This window comes from Carettochelys insculpta, chromosome 7 (assembly GCF_033958435.1).
Source record: "Carettochelys insculpta isolate YL-2023 chromosome 7, ASM3395843v1, whole genome shotgun sequence".
In the NCBI taxonomy this organism is placed as follows: domain Eukaryota; kingdom Metazoa; phylum Chordata; order Testudines; family Carettochelyidae; genus Carettochelys; species Carettochelys insculpta.
The window spans coordinates 24,674,994-24,692,730 of NC_134143.1; the positions used below are offsets into that span (position 1 = coordinate 24,674,994).

Here is a 17,737-nt window from a genome sequence, read left to right on the forward strand (position 1 = left end):
GAAGGATAGGTCAAAAAATCTGATAAGTTTCAACAACTACAAGTGCAGAGTCTTGAACTTGGGAGGGAAGAATCCAAAGCCCAGCAACAGTTTGGGGACCAAGTGACTAAGCAGCAGTTCTACAAAAGATGATTTGGGGATTACAGTGGATGCGAAGATGGATATGAATCACGGTGTGCCCTTGTGTCTGCTGGTTTGATCCATATCAGATGGCTGAATTTCAAGGACTGTACAGCTGTCCTGTCAGCAGTTGAGAAAATGTGGTGGATGTGACATTTTTAAGAATTTCACTGGTGATTGTTTTCAGGAAACAATAAATGTAATAAGGAGGTATGTGGTTTGGTCTGCTGGGGTATCGCCATTGGATGATTCTTTGTGGAAGATGTTCATAGCCAAAGAAGATTACTGGGCTCAATATGAAGATAACTGCATGAAATGTAATATATTAGACTAGGTGATATGATGATCTTTTTTGTGTTTGGAGTTTTAACTCTTGGAATCTATGAATGAATCTCACAGCAGTTCCTGGAAAGTTATCCTTGCCACTTCTCAGTATTCACAGGGAAGATACTGGATTCCACTTCTGATGTTTTCCTGCGCTCATGAATGATAATTACAAGAATTACATGAGTCAGGTGTAAGACATTCCAATAAATTGCCCTTCCCTGATGTGGCGCAGGGGGGGAGAGAGATGAGTTTCACATGGTATTGTCTATAAACTAGCAATGTACACCCATTACAGAAAGCATGGGAATGCAGTGGAGAGAGTCCAGCAAAGGGTGACAAAAATGATTGGGGAGCTGGAGCATATGGCTTATGAAGAGATGCTGAGGGATTTGGGCTTATTTAGTCTACAGAAAAGAAGAGTGGGGGAAGGTGGGGAGTGGGGGTTTATATCAGCCTTAAACTACCTGAAGGTGGGTTCCAGAGAGTATGGAGAAAAGCTGTTCTCTGTAGTGGTAGATGAGAGAACAAGGAGCAATGGCCTCAATCTGCAGTGGACGGGAGGTGGGAGGGTGGTCTAGGTTGCATATTAGGAAAAACTATTTCACTAGTTTAGTGGTGAAGCTTTGGAATGGATTACCAGGGGAGGTAGTAGAATCTCCTTCCATCGTGGTCTTTAAATCACAACTTGACAGAGTCCTGTCTGGGATGATGTGCTTGGGATTGGTCCTGCTTTGGTCAGAGGGTGGGACTTGATAACTTCCTGAGGTCTCTTCCAACTCTGTGATTCTTAATTACATTGTATTGCCATTGTGCGGAAGTCTTGTAAAGAGTAGACATTAAGACTCTCATCTTGACAGATTTTCTAGACTGTGGAAATTCTAGTAGTTCGAAAATCTGATCGGTAGCTTAGTGGGTTTTTTTTTTCCCTTTGCATTTTGGTAGAAATTGAGTAAAATACTTTTTATCCTTTTTGGGAACCAAAATAAAGTCTGAAAGTATAATAAGCTTGAGAAATTTCTGAATCAGAACACCAACAGAATTTAAAATGAGATTTTTTTTCTAAAATCTCTTCTCAGCTATCTTTGATATATTAGTACAGAAAAACAGTAAAATACTACTAGCTCATTTGGGGAAAAGAGGTGGATTTCACAAGATTTTAGGCAATACAGATATGATGAGCTCAGGTAATGCCACTCATATTTGTCAGAGTGTTGAAAGATATTGATAAAATTTGTTTTTTAATAAAATGCACATTCCTTTTATGTCACCTCTGAACAGATACTTTGAACACTCATATTGTGTTATGGTCTCTGCTTCTAAGAATCATTGCTTGTAGAAGCTTTTTCAAACGTTTTACACTATATCTACATGGGCAGCTTCTGTCGACAGAGGTCACTGTCAACACAAACCCTGACAAAACTTCTGTCAACAGGTAGCAGCTACACACAAGCAGAGCGACAGAGTAAGCGACTCTGTCAACAGAGACCAGCCAGACTGTCCTGCCCACTCTCAACAAAATGGCTGACTAGAAGTTCTGCAAACAGGTCTGCCAGGGGAATTGGAAGCCCTCTCTCTGTCAACAGAGGTGTCAACAAAACACTGTTGACAGAGGTGCTATACCTGATGGGGAAGAGGTATAAGGCTGCTGGCTGAACAGCTGAGTTTTGTCAACAAACTCTTGACAGAGTGCTTTAATCATGTGGACGCTTGGCAAGTGTGGTAGACAAAAGCCCAGTTTTGTTGACAGAACCTGCCCATATAGATGCAGCCTTACAGCTAAAATATGTTAGAACCTCTTGGGTTATAACAAACTTAAAATGAGGAAAAACTGAGAAAATGCCCTTTAAAAATTGCAAATGTGCTTAGGCCACTGTTGCAGAAAGTCTGGAACAGCAGGATTTTGGAGTTTCTGCAAATCCCATGAGTGAAGACCACATTTTTGAGACTATTTACCATTAAAAGAAAAAAAACAAATAGCCCGTTTAAGTCTAGTTAGATCTCAGAATGTTGCATTTTTGTGATTTCTGTACTATTTAGCAGTGCCTTCTCAATGCGTGCCATGTTCCTTTCTCCTCAGTTGAAAATTTTCAAAACTTGTAGAGGTGAAGTCTATTTTGTCTTTTGGCACATAGCAGTAGCCAAGCATTTTAAATAGTTCATTTATTTGTAAACCTTTTGTACTCAGTTGAAAATAAAGGATGTTATGACTGACTGTTAAATTTCTGGCGTTAGGGGAAGGGCAGGTTTATTCTTTAGGTATAGGTTTTTCCCCTTTGCACTGAAAATTTGTCCAGAATGCTGGGTGGCCTTTGTTAAAATGCAGTACTTGGTATAATTGCATGAGTGTGCATTATGCAAGAGAGGATATAGAAGTTCCTTGAGCAAGTGCAAATTCCCTAGGAGAAAAAGGGCCACACTCCACTGAATAGCCATAGTCTAAGTTTTAAGAAAAAAGAAATAAGACAGGATCCAAACTGTGAAATCTAGACCGACCACTTAGAAATTCAGGGTTTTGTTCCATTGTGGCTACTTTCTGTTTGTTTGGGAATATGAGATTTACAGTAGTTCATATTTGCAGACACCAGATGGTGCTGCTTTTCTATGTAAAGTGTCACTTTCAGTTAATGGATGTTGGAGTTAGTTCCAAATCCTGTTTAGCATCCAGGAACAAACTTCTTCAGTGACCATTTTGACCATGGTAGAGTTTCAGAAGAGTTAACTCCCTTATAACTCATTGTCATACATAATTTTCTCATTTCACCGCTACTTAAAAATTCTTATGGTAATTACCCAATTTTTTTTTTCACATCCAAGCACTTTAGATCTGATTAGGCAAAAACTTCAGTAAGGGGAGACTAAGAATTGAACGCGACCTAAATATGTAAAACCTATTTTGTGTATGCATGAATTGTTAGTAATGACTCAAGGGAAGGAGCTTTTTATATGAATTTCAATGGTTTGTGATTGGATTAGGTAAGTGATAACAATGTAGAGATCAAATAACATGTTAATTGCATACATAATAATGGGTGAACATCGGCAAATTAGGTTCTGTGTGCTTGAAGCATAAACTGGCATACAAAACACATTGATATCAAATGGATGGTGAGTTACCCATTGCTAATATTCCACGAGGAGCCTTGGTACAGTTTTGTTATTTGTCTGCACTACAATAGATTACTACTATGATATTGCAAAGTAATGTATAATTTTGCATTTTTTTAAAAAAAGTTTGTTTTTGAGATACTACTTATCACCTGTTAATGCTGTTGAAACACATTGGTATTATAACATGCTGCAATAACTTAGCCAACTCCAAAAGTCTGATGATCTAGCTAACCTCAAAACTCTGACATTAAAAGCTTTTATCAATTATTTTAAAGGAGGCTGGTTTGTCTGTTTAATGCTTAATAATGAAAGAGTAAGTACTTTGGTAAATTTTTTCCTCGTGTCACTTGTTTATTGATCCTTATTATTCTTTATTTAGATCCCCATATTAAAGTCTCTGGAAGAAAAGAAAATGTTAAAGAAGCTAAGGAGAAGATCATGTCAGTCTTGGACACAAAAGTAAGATGATTAATTTAAAGCCTAAATTCTGTGGGCAGATCCATTTTCCCATGCCATCGTGAGGCTGAACTCCACAGCAACGTCAAGTTCACTAAAAAGCAGAAGCATTTATTAAATTTTTACATTAAAATTAATAATATGTTTGAAATGTTCCATGTAGGTGGTAACGTTCATACTGACTTTAATATACATCCATTTGAACCTGTTTTTAGCTTTGTTCAGATGTAAGAAAACAACACTGTGTCTGGTTCTGTTCCTTTCATATTTGGGAGAGATTGTCCTTATGAAGACTAAAATCTTAAAATTGAGTTTTGTCTTTTAAAAAGTGTAGTGAAACTCCACTGTAAATAGTGGTTTGTGCAGTCAATTCTGTAGTGCAGAAATGTGAAAAGCATGGGGCATTTTCCTGATTTTATATTTCAGAAATGAAACATTAGCTGTCAGGAATTTGAGTATAATAAAGATTGCTAAATAAATGGCGGTGGGGAAGCATATTTCACATTTGCAGATTGTTTCACAAAATTAGAAATTGACAAGTCATTCTGTTTTCCCTCGGATATTATGGTGATATAAGCATTATATATGTAAAGGCTTAGCTAAGTGTAGGACAGACACTCAACAATAAGAAGAAGAAGAAGAAAATGAGAACTCAAAGGTTACTTGGAAAGTGGAATTGATATTAAAATGCAGGATACTGTCCAGAAGAAGATGCTAGATTAATCTTACTGAGTCTAAAAGGAAGAGTCAGTTTGTCATTCAGGCTTAAAATGCACATATTCAGCAAGACAGTTTTGACATCTTTGTCTAAATATCCTCTTGCTGCCCCTGAAGCTGTTGCTAGCGTTTCAAAGCAAGTAGTGGTAGACATGGTATTAAGCAGTGACCTCAAACTGATTTAGAGCTTTCCACTTCGTAGGATAAAATTTAATTTTATGGAGATGATATTACCTACAAATCTTTACTATACTGAAATATGCTGTAGGGCCAACATTCCATGATGGTCCAGGAGATAGATTAACTGGTATTCAGGAACTTTTGTTTATGAAAGCCCAGATCTGACCAGAAATACACTCCAGGCTGAAGTCTGGCACCTTCAGGACTTGAGTGGTGCCAGGCAAGAGAATTTGCTTGACCATGGGAGGTCAATATCATCTAGCAAATTACCAACACTTCTACTTCTTACTGGGCTCCTAGAAGACATTTAGGCATAAATTACAATTAAACAGCATGGAACCCTGAGAGCCAGAACTGATGTCGGGGAAACAAAATTTATGGGACTGTGGGAAATGACCACACTCATGAGAAGAGGTCATCCCGCAAAATAAAATCATGCTGGATTACGGATGTTACCAGACAAGAGAGTTCCAGATTAGAGAGGCTCAGCCTGTAGAGAAAATTGTGTTCTTTTAAACACTTTTAAGAGACCATGAATTTAATATTTTAATTTTCTGATTTTTAAAATGGTAGTTTTAATGGTCTGTGCCCCTAGAATTGGAGGTAGATACTGTCTGAGGCCAAATATTTCTTAAATCTCCTTTCCCCACACCAGACTTGCACTGTTCTGGTTATGGGCCTGCCCTGTGCAGTGGCTGTTGTTACTCCCTAGCTTTATGGTGACCTAATGATCATTGCACTGACGTCATACTATTCCTTAAACTATTTCCTTACTAGTTAACAAGACCCTGCTTCACGTTTAGAGGTCAAAAAATTGTTGCATCGAACTACTTTGTGCATTATTTTAAACAGTGTTATAGTCCCAATCCCTTCGCGCGCCCCCCCCCCCCCAAAAATATGGTCTTAAATGAATTCAAACACTAATATTTACTAATAATTACTAATACTAATGTATTTGGGTCCACACTGATTTTCTTATCCGAGAGAAAATATTCATGGTTTAGCTATTAAATATTATGTTAAACAAATCTTAATTCAATTGCGTGTAAGCCATTTTAAAAATATTCTGGTGATCAGTCTGTAATAGTTTTATAAATATTATTTACAGTAAAATACGATGTTAAGCTGTTGCATACCAAAGAATTCTGTAATAAATAATGTTATGACCTTTAGAGTAATCGAGTCACCCTCAAGATGGATGTTTCACATACAGAACATTCTCATGTGATTGGCAAAGGTGGCAATAACATTAAAAAAGTGATGGAAGAAACAGGTTGTCACATCCATTTTCCAGACTCAAATAGGAATAACCAAGCAGAAAAGAGCAATCAAGTAAGTGTTTCATATTTTATTTATATTTTAAAGTATAGATGCCTGGAGAATTATGGTAGGGCCTGCAGTATCACAATCTGCTGAAGACATATCTTCAAGACAGTCATGTACAGGTATGAAGGTACCCAAAGAGCAGTGAAAAGCAACTGTGGCTACATCTATGTGAGAGTAGGTCTACATGAAAGATCAGCATTAAGTTTTATGCACATTTATTATTAGAATTGACTTCGATGTAGGAAATCTGGGGGTCTAGTAGAAGCGTCCTGAAGAACTATGTTAGAAGAAAATGGCTTACACATCAGTCCACAAAAGGCAGAGTACACGATGCTTTGTTGAGAGGGATGGTGGGAAGCCAGTAAAGTTATGCGATGTATACTTAGTCTGTTAAGCAACGTAATGTTCATTGTTGAGCTAAAATGGGAATGTGACTCACATGTTTGGAGCTTGTAATGGGATGTAGATTTCTCCCCATCATTGGGCACCAGAGAAGCCACTGAGATTCTCTTCTCTTGTGTTCTCTTTATATAATTAATACAAGACCTCTAGCAACTCCTGTATAATGCAATGCAACAGTTTTAATACTGTGACCGTTTCCTTTAGCATCTGTTTATCGGGGCTCTTGGGAGAAGAGAGATCTCCCTTCACTCTCTGCACAGCTGGCTAGCTCTGTTCTCTCTCCCTGTCCCCAACTCCCAAAAACTTCCTTCCTGCCTTTTCCCAGTCCCCATATAAACCATTTATCTCCTTTACTCATCCAGCATCCTCATCTTATTAGCTAATTCCTCCCTATTTCCTTAGTCAGCTATGACAGGGGAGACTAACTGAGGTACAGTGATAAGAATGGTCAGAGTGATCACAGCTGTAATATACAGCTAACCCGTCTGTTGGGCCTCAGCATCCTCGTCACAGAGCAACATGAAGAGTGTGTGGTGTAAATGGAGGGAGTAGAATATGAAGCGTCATATTATTTTTCAGATTTCTGTTTCACCATGTTAAAAACTGTTCAGAAAGTAAAGTTAGTAGCTATCAAAGGAAAATGAAAACATCTGGTGAAAGCTGATTAGAACTTATTAGAGGGAAGATAGCTGTTAAACTATATTGCCTCAGAAAGGCTCTTGCTGTTCTATAATACCAAATTTAAAGCAAGTTTTTACTTTCAGGTTGTCATTTTAGCATACTAATAATTCAGGCTTTTTTTCAAGGTGGCGTGTTTAATAAAACTCCCAGTGTCAACTTAAGGTATCATTTTTAAAAACTAAGAAAGCAGATATGGTATGTATTCAATATCAAGCTTAAGGCCTGATGTACTCTTGCCGAACAGTAATTTCAGACTTAATTCTGAATTGCTATGTTGAATTTTGATTATGGTTTCCTTCAGTTGCTTGTTAAAAATTTTCCGAATGTTATAAGAGTTTGTAGCATACAAGTGAATATACAAAAGTAACCCTTTACTGGAGGGATTCAGTTTTCAACTACTGGTTTTAAAAAAAATGCTGCAGACACCAACAGAAATACAATACATATAGAAATAACAAATATTTGGAGAGTTTTTCAGATACTTCAGACAAAAACTGGATGCTATGTTGTCTATGTTTTGCCTTTTTCAGGTGTCTATTGCAGGACAGCCAGCTGGAGTGGAGTCTGCCAGAATTAGAATACGGGTAACTGTATATTTCAGCAACTCCCATGCATCTACAGAAGAAGTCAGGGGATAGGAATTGGAAATAATAGTTCATTTCTGAGTATTGACTGACTCTCTTGTGATCTCTGTGCAAATCGTGTTGTAAATCCCAAAATTGGAAGAAAATAATGCCAGCAATATTCACATTAATATATGAACATTAATTTGTTTAATCATTTGAATTAGCAAATTTCAAAAAGTAAGGCAAAATACCCATAAAGGGCTCCTGAGTTTTCTATGGGCATGTACATATGCGTTACAAATATATCAAGAAAGTTAGCATATATGTGGATGAACTACAAAACACCTGACCGTGGTTAGTCACCTTTTGATTAAGTGAACCAATGTAAAGCTTGAATATAGTGTCATCTATATAAACTAGATTTAATCATAGAATCATAGGGCTGGAGGGGATCTCAGGAGGTTGTCAAGTCCAGCCCCCTACTTCAGGCAGCATCAACCCCAACTAAGTCATCCCAGCCAGGATTTTGTCAAACTGAGACTTAAAAACTTCTAGGGATGGATATTCCACCATCTTTCTAGGTGATGCATTCCAGTGCTTCACCATCCACCTGGTGAAGTAGTTTTTCCTCATATCCAACTGATTCCTCTCCTGTAACTTCAGACCATTGCTTCTTGTTCTGCTGTGTGTCACCACTGAGAACGGTTTCTCTCCATCCTCTTTAGAGCTCCCCTTCAGGAAGTTTAACGCTACCCCTCAGTCTGCTCTTCTGCAAACTAAATAAGGCTAAATCCCTCAGGTTCTCATAGGTCATGTGCTCGAGCATCCTAATCATTTGCATTGCCCTCTGCTGAACCTGCTCCAGCACATCCACACCCATTCTATATCGGGAGGAAGCGGGCAAAACTGGACACAGTACTCCAGATGTGGCCTCACCAGTGCCAAATAGCGGGGAACAACAATTTCTCTAGATATGCTTGAAATGTTCTTACTAATGCACCCCAGTATGCTGTTAGCCTTCTTGTCTACAAGGGCACACTGTTTACTAATATCCAGCCTTTCATGCACCATAATTCCTAGGTCCCTTTCCACTGTACTGCTGCTTAGCCAGTCAATCCCCGGCCCGTAACAGTGCTTGGGATTCTTCTGTCCCAAATGCAGAACTCTACACTTCTTGTTCATCCTCATCAGATATCTTTTGGACCAATCCTCCAATTTATGTCGGTCATTCTGTATCCTAGCTCTACCCTCCAATGCATCTACTTCTCCCCCTAGCTTAGTGTCATCCACAAACTTGCTGAGGGTGCAATTCAGTTGCTCATCCAGGTAATTAATAAAGATGAACAATACTGGCCCCAGAATCGAACCTTGGGGCACTCCATTTGACGGTCACCACCCTTCAGATTTTGAGCCATTGACCACTACCTGTTGGGCCCGACTGTAAAGCCAGCTTTCTATCTATTGTATAGTCCATGTGTCCAATCCATACATACTTCCTTAACTTATGGGCAAGAATGTTGTGGGAGACTGTGTTAAAAGCTTTTCTGAAGTCACGATATCACATCCACTGATTTCCCCATGTCCACAGAGCCTGTTACCTCATCGTAAAAACTAATCAGATTGGTCAGGCACAACTTGCCCTTGGTGAATCCATGCTAACTACTTTTGATCGCTTTCCCCTCTTGCAAGTGCTCCAAAATGGATTCCTTGAGGATCCCCTCCATTATTTACCCAGGGACTGAGGTAAGGCTGACCAGTCCATAGATCCCTGAATGGTCCTTCTTTACTTTTTTAAAGATGTGTACTATATTTGCCTTTTTCCAATCATCCAGGATCTCTCCCGATCTCCAAGAGTCTTCAAAGATAATAGCCAAAGGCTCAGCAATGATGTCTGCCAATTCCCTTGGTACTCTTGGGTGCATTAAATCCAAACTCATGGTTATGTGTACATCTAGTTTTTCTAGGTGGCACTTAACTCATTCTTTCCCCACCGAGGGCTGCCCTCCACTTTTCCATACTGCATTGTCTAGTACTATAGTGTGGAAGCTATGCTTGCCCGTGAGTCTGAGGCAAAAAAAGCATTGAGTACTTTAGCTTTTCTTACATTATCTGTCACTAGGTTACGTCTCTCATCCAGTAACAGCCCCACACCTTCCCTGATGATCCTCTTATTGTTAACATGCCTGTAGAAACCCTTCTTGTTACCCTTCACATGCCTTGCCACCTGCAGTTCCAATTGTGCTTTCATTTTTCTGACTACTTCCCAGCATTATCCATCCCTAGATTTATACTCCTTAGTCAACTATCCACATTTCCATTTCAGTCTTACAATCCTTATACTAAGAATGATTTATGTGAAGCGTGTCCTGCATTGAGCAAGGGCATTGGCTTAGATGACCACCTGAAGTCTCTTCCAATCCTCAGCTTCTGTAATTCTACAGTTAAGATTAATCTGGTAAATTCACTCTGTGCAGAGTAATATTTATTTTCCTTTGGTTATTTTTAATGTTATATACAGCATGTGTAACTAATTTGGTAGACTATAGCAAAATAACTGCCCCATCCCCATGCATCACACTCTGCACTGATTTCTCCCATCATTTCTTCTGAATTTAGATGTACCTCACACAACTGTGTATAAATGGGCAGTGTTTTGACCCATATGACATAATGAACATTTTAATGTTCTTTATTTATATGTACATTAAGGTGGTATGTTTAGTGTGACACAAACTGAGTCTTTGTGTCAGTTTTTATAATCCCAGACATCCCACTCTGACGTGAGAGCCCTGCATGAATTTGTACAAATGTAGCTTAGTATATTGTATGTAAGAATAGAAGATCATGGGAATGTGACATGTTGTTTTTGCTTGTTTTTTTGACATTCTTTATTTGCTAAATAAATAAAAACATCTTGCTTTTTGTATTTTTTGTAACTATGGTATTCACACTCTTCTCCCAGGCAGGATAATGAGTTTGGTTTGTTTTTTTTTTTTAATTTATTTGTGATAGCAAAGAACGTTGCCTTGTTGAATGATGTCAACAAACTGAAGTTGTTGTAACAAAAATTTGTGGAGATCCCAGTAGAGTGATAGAAATTCTAAAGTTTTATTAAAATTCCCATAGGCTGAGTAAATGTGATAGTGCTATGAATTCATGCTATGTTTTTTCTTACTCTCGCTCTAGGAGCTACTTCCTTTGGTACTTATGTTTGAATTACCCATAGCTGGAATTCTCCAACCCATCCCAGATCCTAATTCTCCAACAATTCAGCACATATCACAGACTTATAACATTTCAGTTTCCTTTAAACAACGTTCTCGAATGTATGGTGCTACTGTCATCGTCAGAGGGTCACAGAATAATACAAGTGCTGTGAAGGTAATGCATTTAACAAAAGCTATTCCAGATGCTCTGAAAATGTTCAAACTTTGTTGCTTAAATGTTGTTGATTGAGGAAGACATTTATTGTTGTTTTTAACATTTTAAGTGCACCAATCCTTTTTGGATGGAGTGGGGTTGATAAAATAGAATGTGTGTACAGAAAAAAAAATTCCTTTTGAAACCGAATTATACGCGTTTACTAAAGTTTAAATTTTAAATATATTACAGACTTCAAGCACTCTAAATGGGTACTATCCCTAAATAAAAATTAGAAGCAGCTATACCAGAGCAGAGGCCAATCTTACCTAACACCAGAAAAGCAAATAAGCAAGAAATGTGAAAAAATAAACAAACCAAACCCTAACCCCCACATATGAGTCCTCCTCAAATGCCTGGTTAAATAGGTGGATTTGCAATATGCCTTAAAGGTCAACACATTTGGACTGTTTCAGCCAGAGGAGGAAACAATAAATTCACAAGGGGCTAGTCACTCAGGATATGCGGCTTACAGCCTTAGGCAAAAGCAAGGGATGTCTGGCTTGTGTACTTCTGTGGATGACAGCTGTGGCAGTATGGTACAGAGAGAGAGCGAAGGTGATAGGTAGGTAGTTTTCAAGTCAATTATGGTTTCTTAGACCAAAACCAGGGTCAAATTGTGCAACTGGATTCATTTGTGTATACCCCTCTTGTGTGTGGCTGCATGTGAATACAGATTTCACCTGTGTGCAACCCAGGGCAGGATTGAGGCCAGATTTTCAAAGGTATTTAGCTGCCTAAAAATAGGTGCCCACTTGGATTTTCCAAAGCACATAACTCCCTTTGGGTTCTCAGTCCCTGAAAACTGTACTTTGTGCAAGAAGTTTCATGGTGGCGTTAATTGTAAGGCAGATGCAGTTTGTTATGCAAAGTCCAGTGCTTTCTGGATTAAAAACAAAGTTGTACATTGCTATTTTTCCATTAGTAAATGTTGCATACTTATTCTGGAATGCGACGTGTGGTGACTGCAAAAAATGTAATCTGATGAAACACTTATTTTGTATCCACTGCCATATGGTTTTGGTTGTTTCTTTAATGTGTTTTCTCCCATTTGTCGTAGGAAGGAACAGCCATGCTTCTGGAACACTTGGCTGGCAGTCTGGCTTCTGCGATCCCCGTGAGCACACAGCTCGATATTGCAGCACAGCATCATCTCTTTATGATGGGTCGAAATGGCAGTAACATCAAACATATCATGCAGAGAACTGGTGCTCAGATCCATTTCCCTGACCCCAGTAACCCACAAAAGAAATCCACGGTCTACCTCCAAGGCACTATTGAGTCAGTCTGTCTTGCCAGACAATACCTCATGGTAAATGTTTCAGTTATAGCTGTGTGGAAAAAAAGTCAAATAACTGAAAGGAAGTACCCCAGTCATCTTTCTGTTTTAGAGTGGAAAGAATATTTATTTAAGTAACCAAATACTGATAGAAATGAACACTCATAGGCTATGTCTACACAGCAGCATTAGTCCTGAATAAGCTACATCTGGAATAGCTTATTCCAAAATAGCTCAGCTACACGCAAAATGCATTTTGAAATAGCATGTCTAGATACAAAAGAGCCTGTTTTGAAATAGAGCCATTGGACACACTATGGCTTATTTCAAAATAGGCTCCATTCCCTGTCCACACAGCCCGTATTGTAAAATAGGTTCTATTTCTCATTGAAGGAATTTCACCTGTTTTGAAATAAAGCCACTGCTATTTCATCGTGTAAATGCTCACATCATTATTTTGAAGTACTGGCTGCTATTTATGGCTGTTTGGCTGCTACTATTGGTGGCTACTATTTTGAAATAACTTTGCTGTGTAGACACACCCTTATTTTTAGAATATATCTTATGAAATAGATGCAAATGAACTGTCATTGTCTTATATACAGTTTTATCAATAGTTATACACTATCATGATAAAATATGCTTTGCCAATGTGAGTATGAGATAAATAATTCAAGTTCAGTTGTAATGTTGATGTTACTTGTTAGAAGGCAGAATTTCAAGTGAGCAATCCTTTCCTTCCATTAATCTCAACCTCTTCGTTCTTATTAGTGGGCACATTTTCTGGAACCAGTGAGACAAGTTGCATAGACAAAATTATCTTTTTAGGACAGGTTTCCTTGGAAATAGAGGATCAGACACATTTGTAGCCAGTTGCTCACATCCTAGAGCAGTGTTTCTCAAAGTGGGCCGTGGGCCTGCGCCACTTTGTTATCTAAAGGGTCCATTGCCACGGAGCCTCATGGCTCCCTTTTGGCTCCAGTTCACTGTTACTGTTGGGGCTGCTAAACTCCATGCTACGCAGCATAAGTCTTGGGGGAACCTTGTCTGGAGCTGGAAATGGAGGAAGGAACCTATCAGCTCTGAGAACCAGTCAGGCTCCCTGACATGGAGCAATTTAGTTCAGCTTGTATTGTATCCAGAACATCATAGCTCAGAGCCCTAATTATAGGGGATCACAGATTTAGCTTCCCGGTGGCAAGGCAACGGGAAATTTTTTTGAAGATTTTACAGTCCAGAGGCATTTTCTTTTTCACAGTTACAACATTCTTTTTCTCTCACTTTAAATATAATTTTAAGGTGAACAGTGTGTCCAAATAATGGTACTGCTAACTATTCTGGTGACAGTAGTTTGTGGCAATTTGACACTACACACAATCGATCATTTCAACATCCTTCGTTTTGGATGGTGAATACGTATAAGCTTTGAGTTAAATATTTGGCTGTTATTAGGTGAAATTCTTTTTCGGCAAACCATCACAAACTGAAACCGTCAAGCTCTTAAGTGTTGCTTGTGGGAAGTAATACTTGCAAAATTTCATTTTCACTATTTCAATCAGATCTGCTAGGTTCTTGAGCTACATAGGGGAGACTCATGTTTGGGCCAATATTGTTCTTGGTTAAGGAGTAATTTACCATTTGGACTTAACTTTCCAGGGTTGCCTCCCACTTGTGCTGATGTTCGATATGAAGGAAGAAATTGAAATAGAGCCACAGATTATAACTCAGTTAATGGAACAATTAGATGTCTTCATCAGCATTAAGCCAAAGCCAAAGCAACCAAGCAAGGTTGGTGAAAACGTAACACATTTTTGCAAAGTAGGAGGTATACTTTTTGTACATGAAACCCCCATAACTCTCTATGAAATACTGAGTGCTTCATTCCTGGATATTGCATTTAAAAGAGCCATGCACTTTTGTTACTGTTTTGTCATGTCTTCGTTTTGCTGCTGCGCTAGTGATACAACCAACAATTCTGCTCTGTTCAAGAAGGTGCCACACTTCGATTTCAGTGAAGGTGTACGCATTAAGAGCAGAATTAGACATGAAGCTGAGAAATAGTTTCCAATCAAAAAACCTCTCCCCCCCCGCCCAGCAGTTAATTACATGCATGACAAAAAGGTCTTCAGGTTGAATGTTTTATATTACACTACGTCTGTTTCACAGCAGGGTTTTGTTGTGTGTGTTTTTGTTTTGTATTAACTATTTGACAAAATTGGGATCATCTGATTTGTATAAGATTTGATCCAGGAAACCCTTAGGGGAGAGAGTACAAGTTACAAGTAAAACTACTCCTGAGTTGGTTTACGTGACCAAATCTCAAGTCCTGTAACTCCCTATTATTTTTAACACTTCCAAGGCCATTCTGATTAGCAAAGGAGAAGTCCAGTTAGGTAGCAGATAACTGTACTAGTTGAAAAACTAACCCTTTTAAACCGAGGACACCTTTCCAATTCATCATGGTCAGATTATTGTCCAACCCATAGTGTAAATGTCTGACAAATATAACTTGTAAAATGTCAGATGAACAGTCCATTATGTCAGCAGATTTGGTTCTAAATGAAGAAACATTTCAGGTCAATAAAAAGAAATATGTAATTTTCATTTTGTACTATTAGGCTTGTCTTTTGGCTTCAATAGATAACATTTAATGCAAATTGAAGCATGTTTCTTATAAAAGTAATGAGAAGCAAACATGAGACTCTTATATCTAACATCCGTGTCTCTCAGTTAATGTCTGCAGTGCTTGAACATTTACAGTGGTGGTTGTAAAGCACCATTCCAACATCATAGTCAAGCCATATTGATCCTTCATAATTTTATCAACCTTGTTTAATTTAAAAACATGAAAAATATTCTTGGACACATTATCAATATTGAATAAAAGCATTAAGAATTTTTTTCCCAACATTGCTTCAAACTGCCGAATGCCTGAATAATCATTAATGGATATTGTGTTTCTGCAATTCTCTTACTTTACTGGAATACGTCTTCACTATGTAGACTCTACAGTAGAACCCTGAGATACGAGTACTCAAGTTGCATGAATCTCAGGTTAATGTGACTGAGCGGTGGGGAGCTGGCACCTGGCTCCAGACTGCCTGCCACTCGGGAGCTGGGAAGCTGACCAATGCAGAAGCACTGGTCAGCTTCCTGGCTCATGTGAGTGGTGGGCAGCTGGGAACCAGGAACTAGCTCCCCGCCACTTACAGGAGTGGGGAAACTGTTGGTCAGCTGCTGGACAGTTTCCTTGCTCCTGTCAGTGGTGGCAATCAAGAGCATGACTCTCGGCTGCTTCCACTGACCAGAGCAGCTTCTGCCCTGACAGGAATGGGAGAACTGTTCCTGTCAGGAGCAGCAGCTTCACTTTCACCATCCCTGACAGGAGCGACAGCCTCCTCGCTCCTGTCAGGGGCATAGAGAGTCAGGCTGTTGCCCCTGACAGGAGCGGTTTCACAGCTTCTGTCGGGGCGGCAGCCTAACTCTTGGCTGCTACTCCCAACAGGAGTTAACAAACTGTCCACTCCTGTGAGCAGCGGGCAGCCCAAAGGCAAGCTGTTGGCAGCCTGCCATTCACAGGAGACAGGAAAATGACCAGCACTGTTGCTCTGGTCAGTTTCCTGGCTCTCCCAATTTACGTGAAATTTGACTTATGCAGGGTTGCACAAGAATTCAACCTCCATGTAAGTCGGTGGTCTGCTATATTTGCATAATTGTTCTAGCATATCCCATAGTTTAGGCTCAGCCAGCAGTGATCAGGAAAGTGTTTTGCTATCAATATAGCAACAGACACGTCGACAAACATAGTTAGTTATGTTGACAGAAGCCCTGTTCCATGACACATCTGCTGCCACACTTAGGGTTATGATAACATAGCTACATCAGGTGCTGATGTAGTTTTTCCCAGCTGTGACCAAAGTAGTTATGCTGATACAACACTATATACCAAGCCTGTAGCTCTGAAGTGGTGGTGTAAGATTTGTGTTTTCATGAACTTAAATTATACCTTTATATCAATCTTTTTTTTTTTTTAAACAGTCTGTGATAGTAAAAAGCGTTGAACGAAATGCTTTAAATATGTATGAGGCAAGGAAACGTCTCCTGGGGCTTGAGAGTAACGGAGTCACCATAGCAGCAAATCCTTCTACACTCTCATGCCCTGTTGGCCTCTCATGTTCTCCTTTGGACATCTTGCCTTCAACAGGGCTAGGACTCACTGGACTTGGTATGTATTCTCATTTTGTAATGCTTTCAACACAATTGAAGTGTATTGGAAAGTAAACTATCAGCTATGCTTTTGAATTATGAGTAGCACTAGTTGTTGGGAAATTCAAGGCTCACTCAGATAATTTAGGAATATTTATCATTACAGAACATCCTCCAACATTTTTGTAATGGGTAGTGAGAACAGAGTGGCCTCCCCAGCCATCCCACACCCGTTTAATCAGTTAACCTAATGTTACTTGGTTAACTTACTAAATGGGATTTTACATCTCTCAAAACTTCTCCACACAGAACCATTGCTGTTAGAGAAGGGGTCAAATGAGCCATATTTTCTTATGACTCAAAATCCAGCAATCCTTGATGGTTGCATCCATGCTTCTGGAAGCTGGAGTCTTGTTTTGTGCCATCTGTCTACATTTTTATACTGTGTTGCTCGCCCATTTTATCAGTACTTCATATGCCTACAAAACATGGAAAGTTTTGTGGGTGTTGAATTGGATTGTGGGGTCTCGGGGGTGGTGAGGTTTGCTGATGGGGGGAGGCAACGTGGTATTACCAGGTGAGGCTGTGCTCCTTCCCCACACCTTCCTCCTCCACGCTAACATTACCGTACACTCCAAAAAACGCATAGTTTAAAGAATGTGAGAGGCGGTCTGAGAAGAGGAGGACTGCAAAATCGCTGTTACCTCCTCACTGTCTTTAAGCGGTGCTTCTCAGAAACAGGAATGGGGGGAAGAGGGAGAAGCTGCTGAGAAGCTGCATGAGCAGCAGCAGGCAAAAGCACTAAAGTACTGTAATGGTTGGAGCCAGATAGATAGGAGGAGCAGAAATTCTCCTTGCTTTTGTTTAGCTCACTCCCACAAATCCTAGCAGCCAATGGTTTTCAGAGACTCCCCTTGTCTCACTCACACATGTACATTTCAGAAAACTA

General features: G+C 39.3%; 1 protein-coding gene across 2 annotated transcripts in view; it reads left to right on the forward strand.

Moving 5' to 3' along the window:
- BICC1 (BicC family RNA binding protein 1) overlaps window positions 1–17,737 on the forward strand; it is a 193,283-nt gene that overhangs the window by 149,007 nt on the left and 26,539 nt on the right. For both annotated transcript variants that reach the window (XM_075000141.1, XM_075000142.1), the window contains exons 4-10: window positions 3,935–4,014; window positions 6,082–6,240; window positions 7,848–7,901; window positions 11,070–11,264; window positions 12,364–12,615; window positions 14,239–14,370; window positions 16,621–16,807. In XM_075000141.1, the coding sequence (XP_074856242.1) occupies window positions 3,935–4,014; window positions 6,082–6,240; window positions 7,848–7,901; window positions 11,070–11,264; window positions 12,364–12,615; window positions 14,239–14,370; window positions 16,621–16,807 (1,059 nt within the window). The remainder of the gene's footprint in view (window positions 1–3,934; window positions 4,015–6,081; window positions 6,241–7,847; window positions 7,902–11,069; window positions 11,265–12,363; window positions 12,616–14,238; window positions 14,371–16,620; window positions 16,808–17,737) is intronic.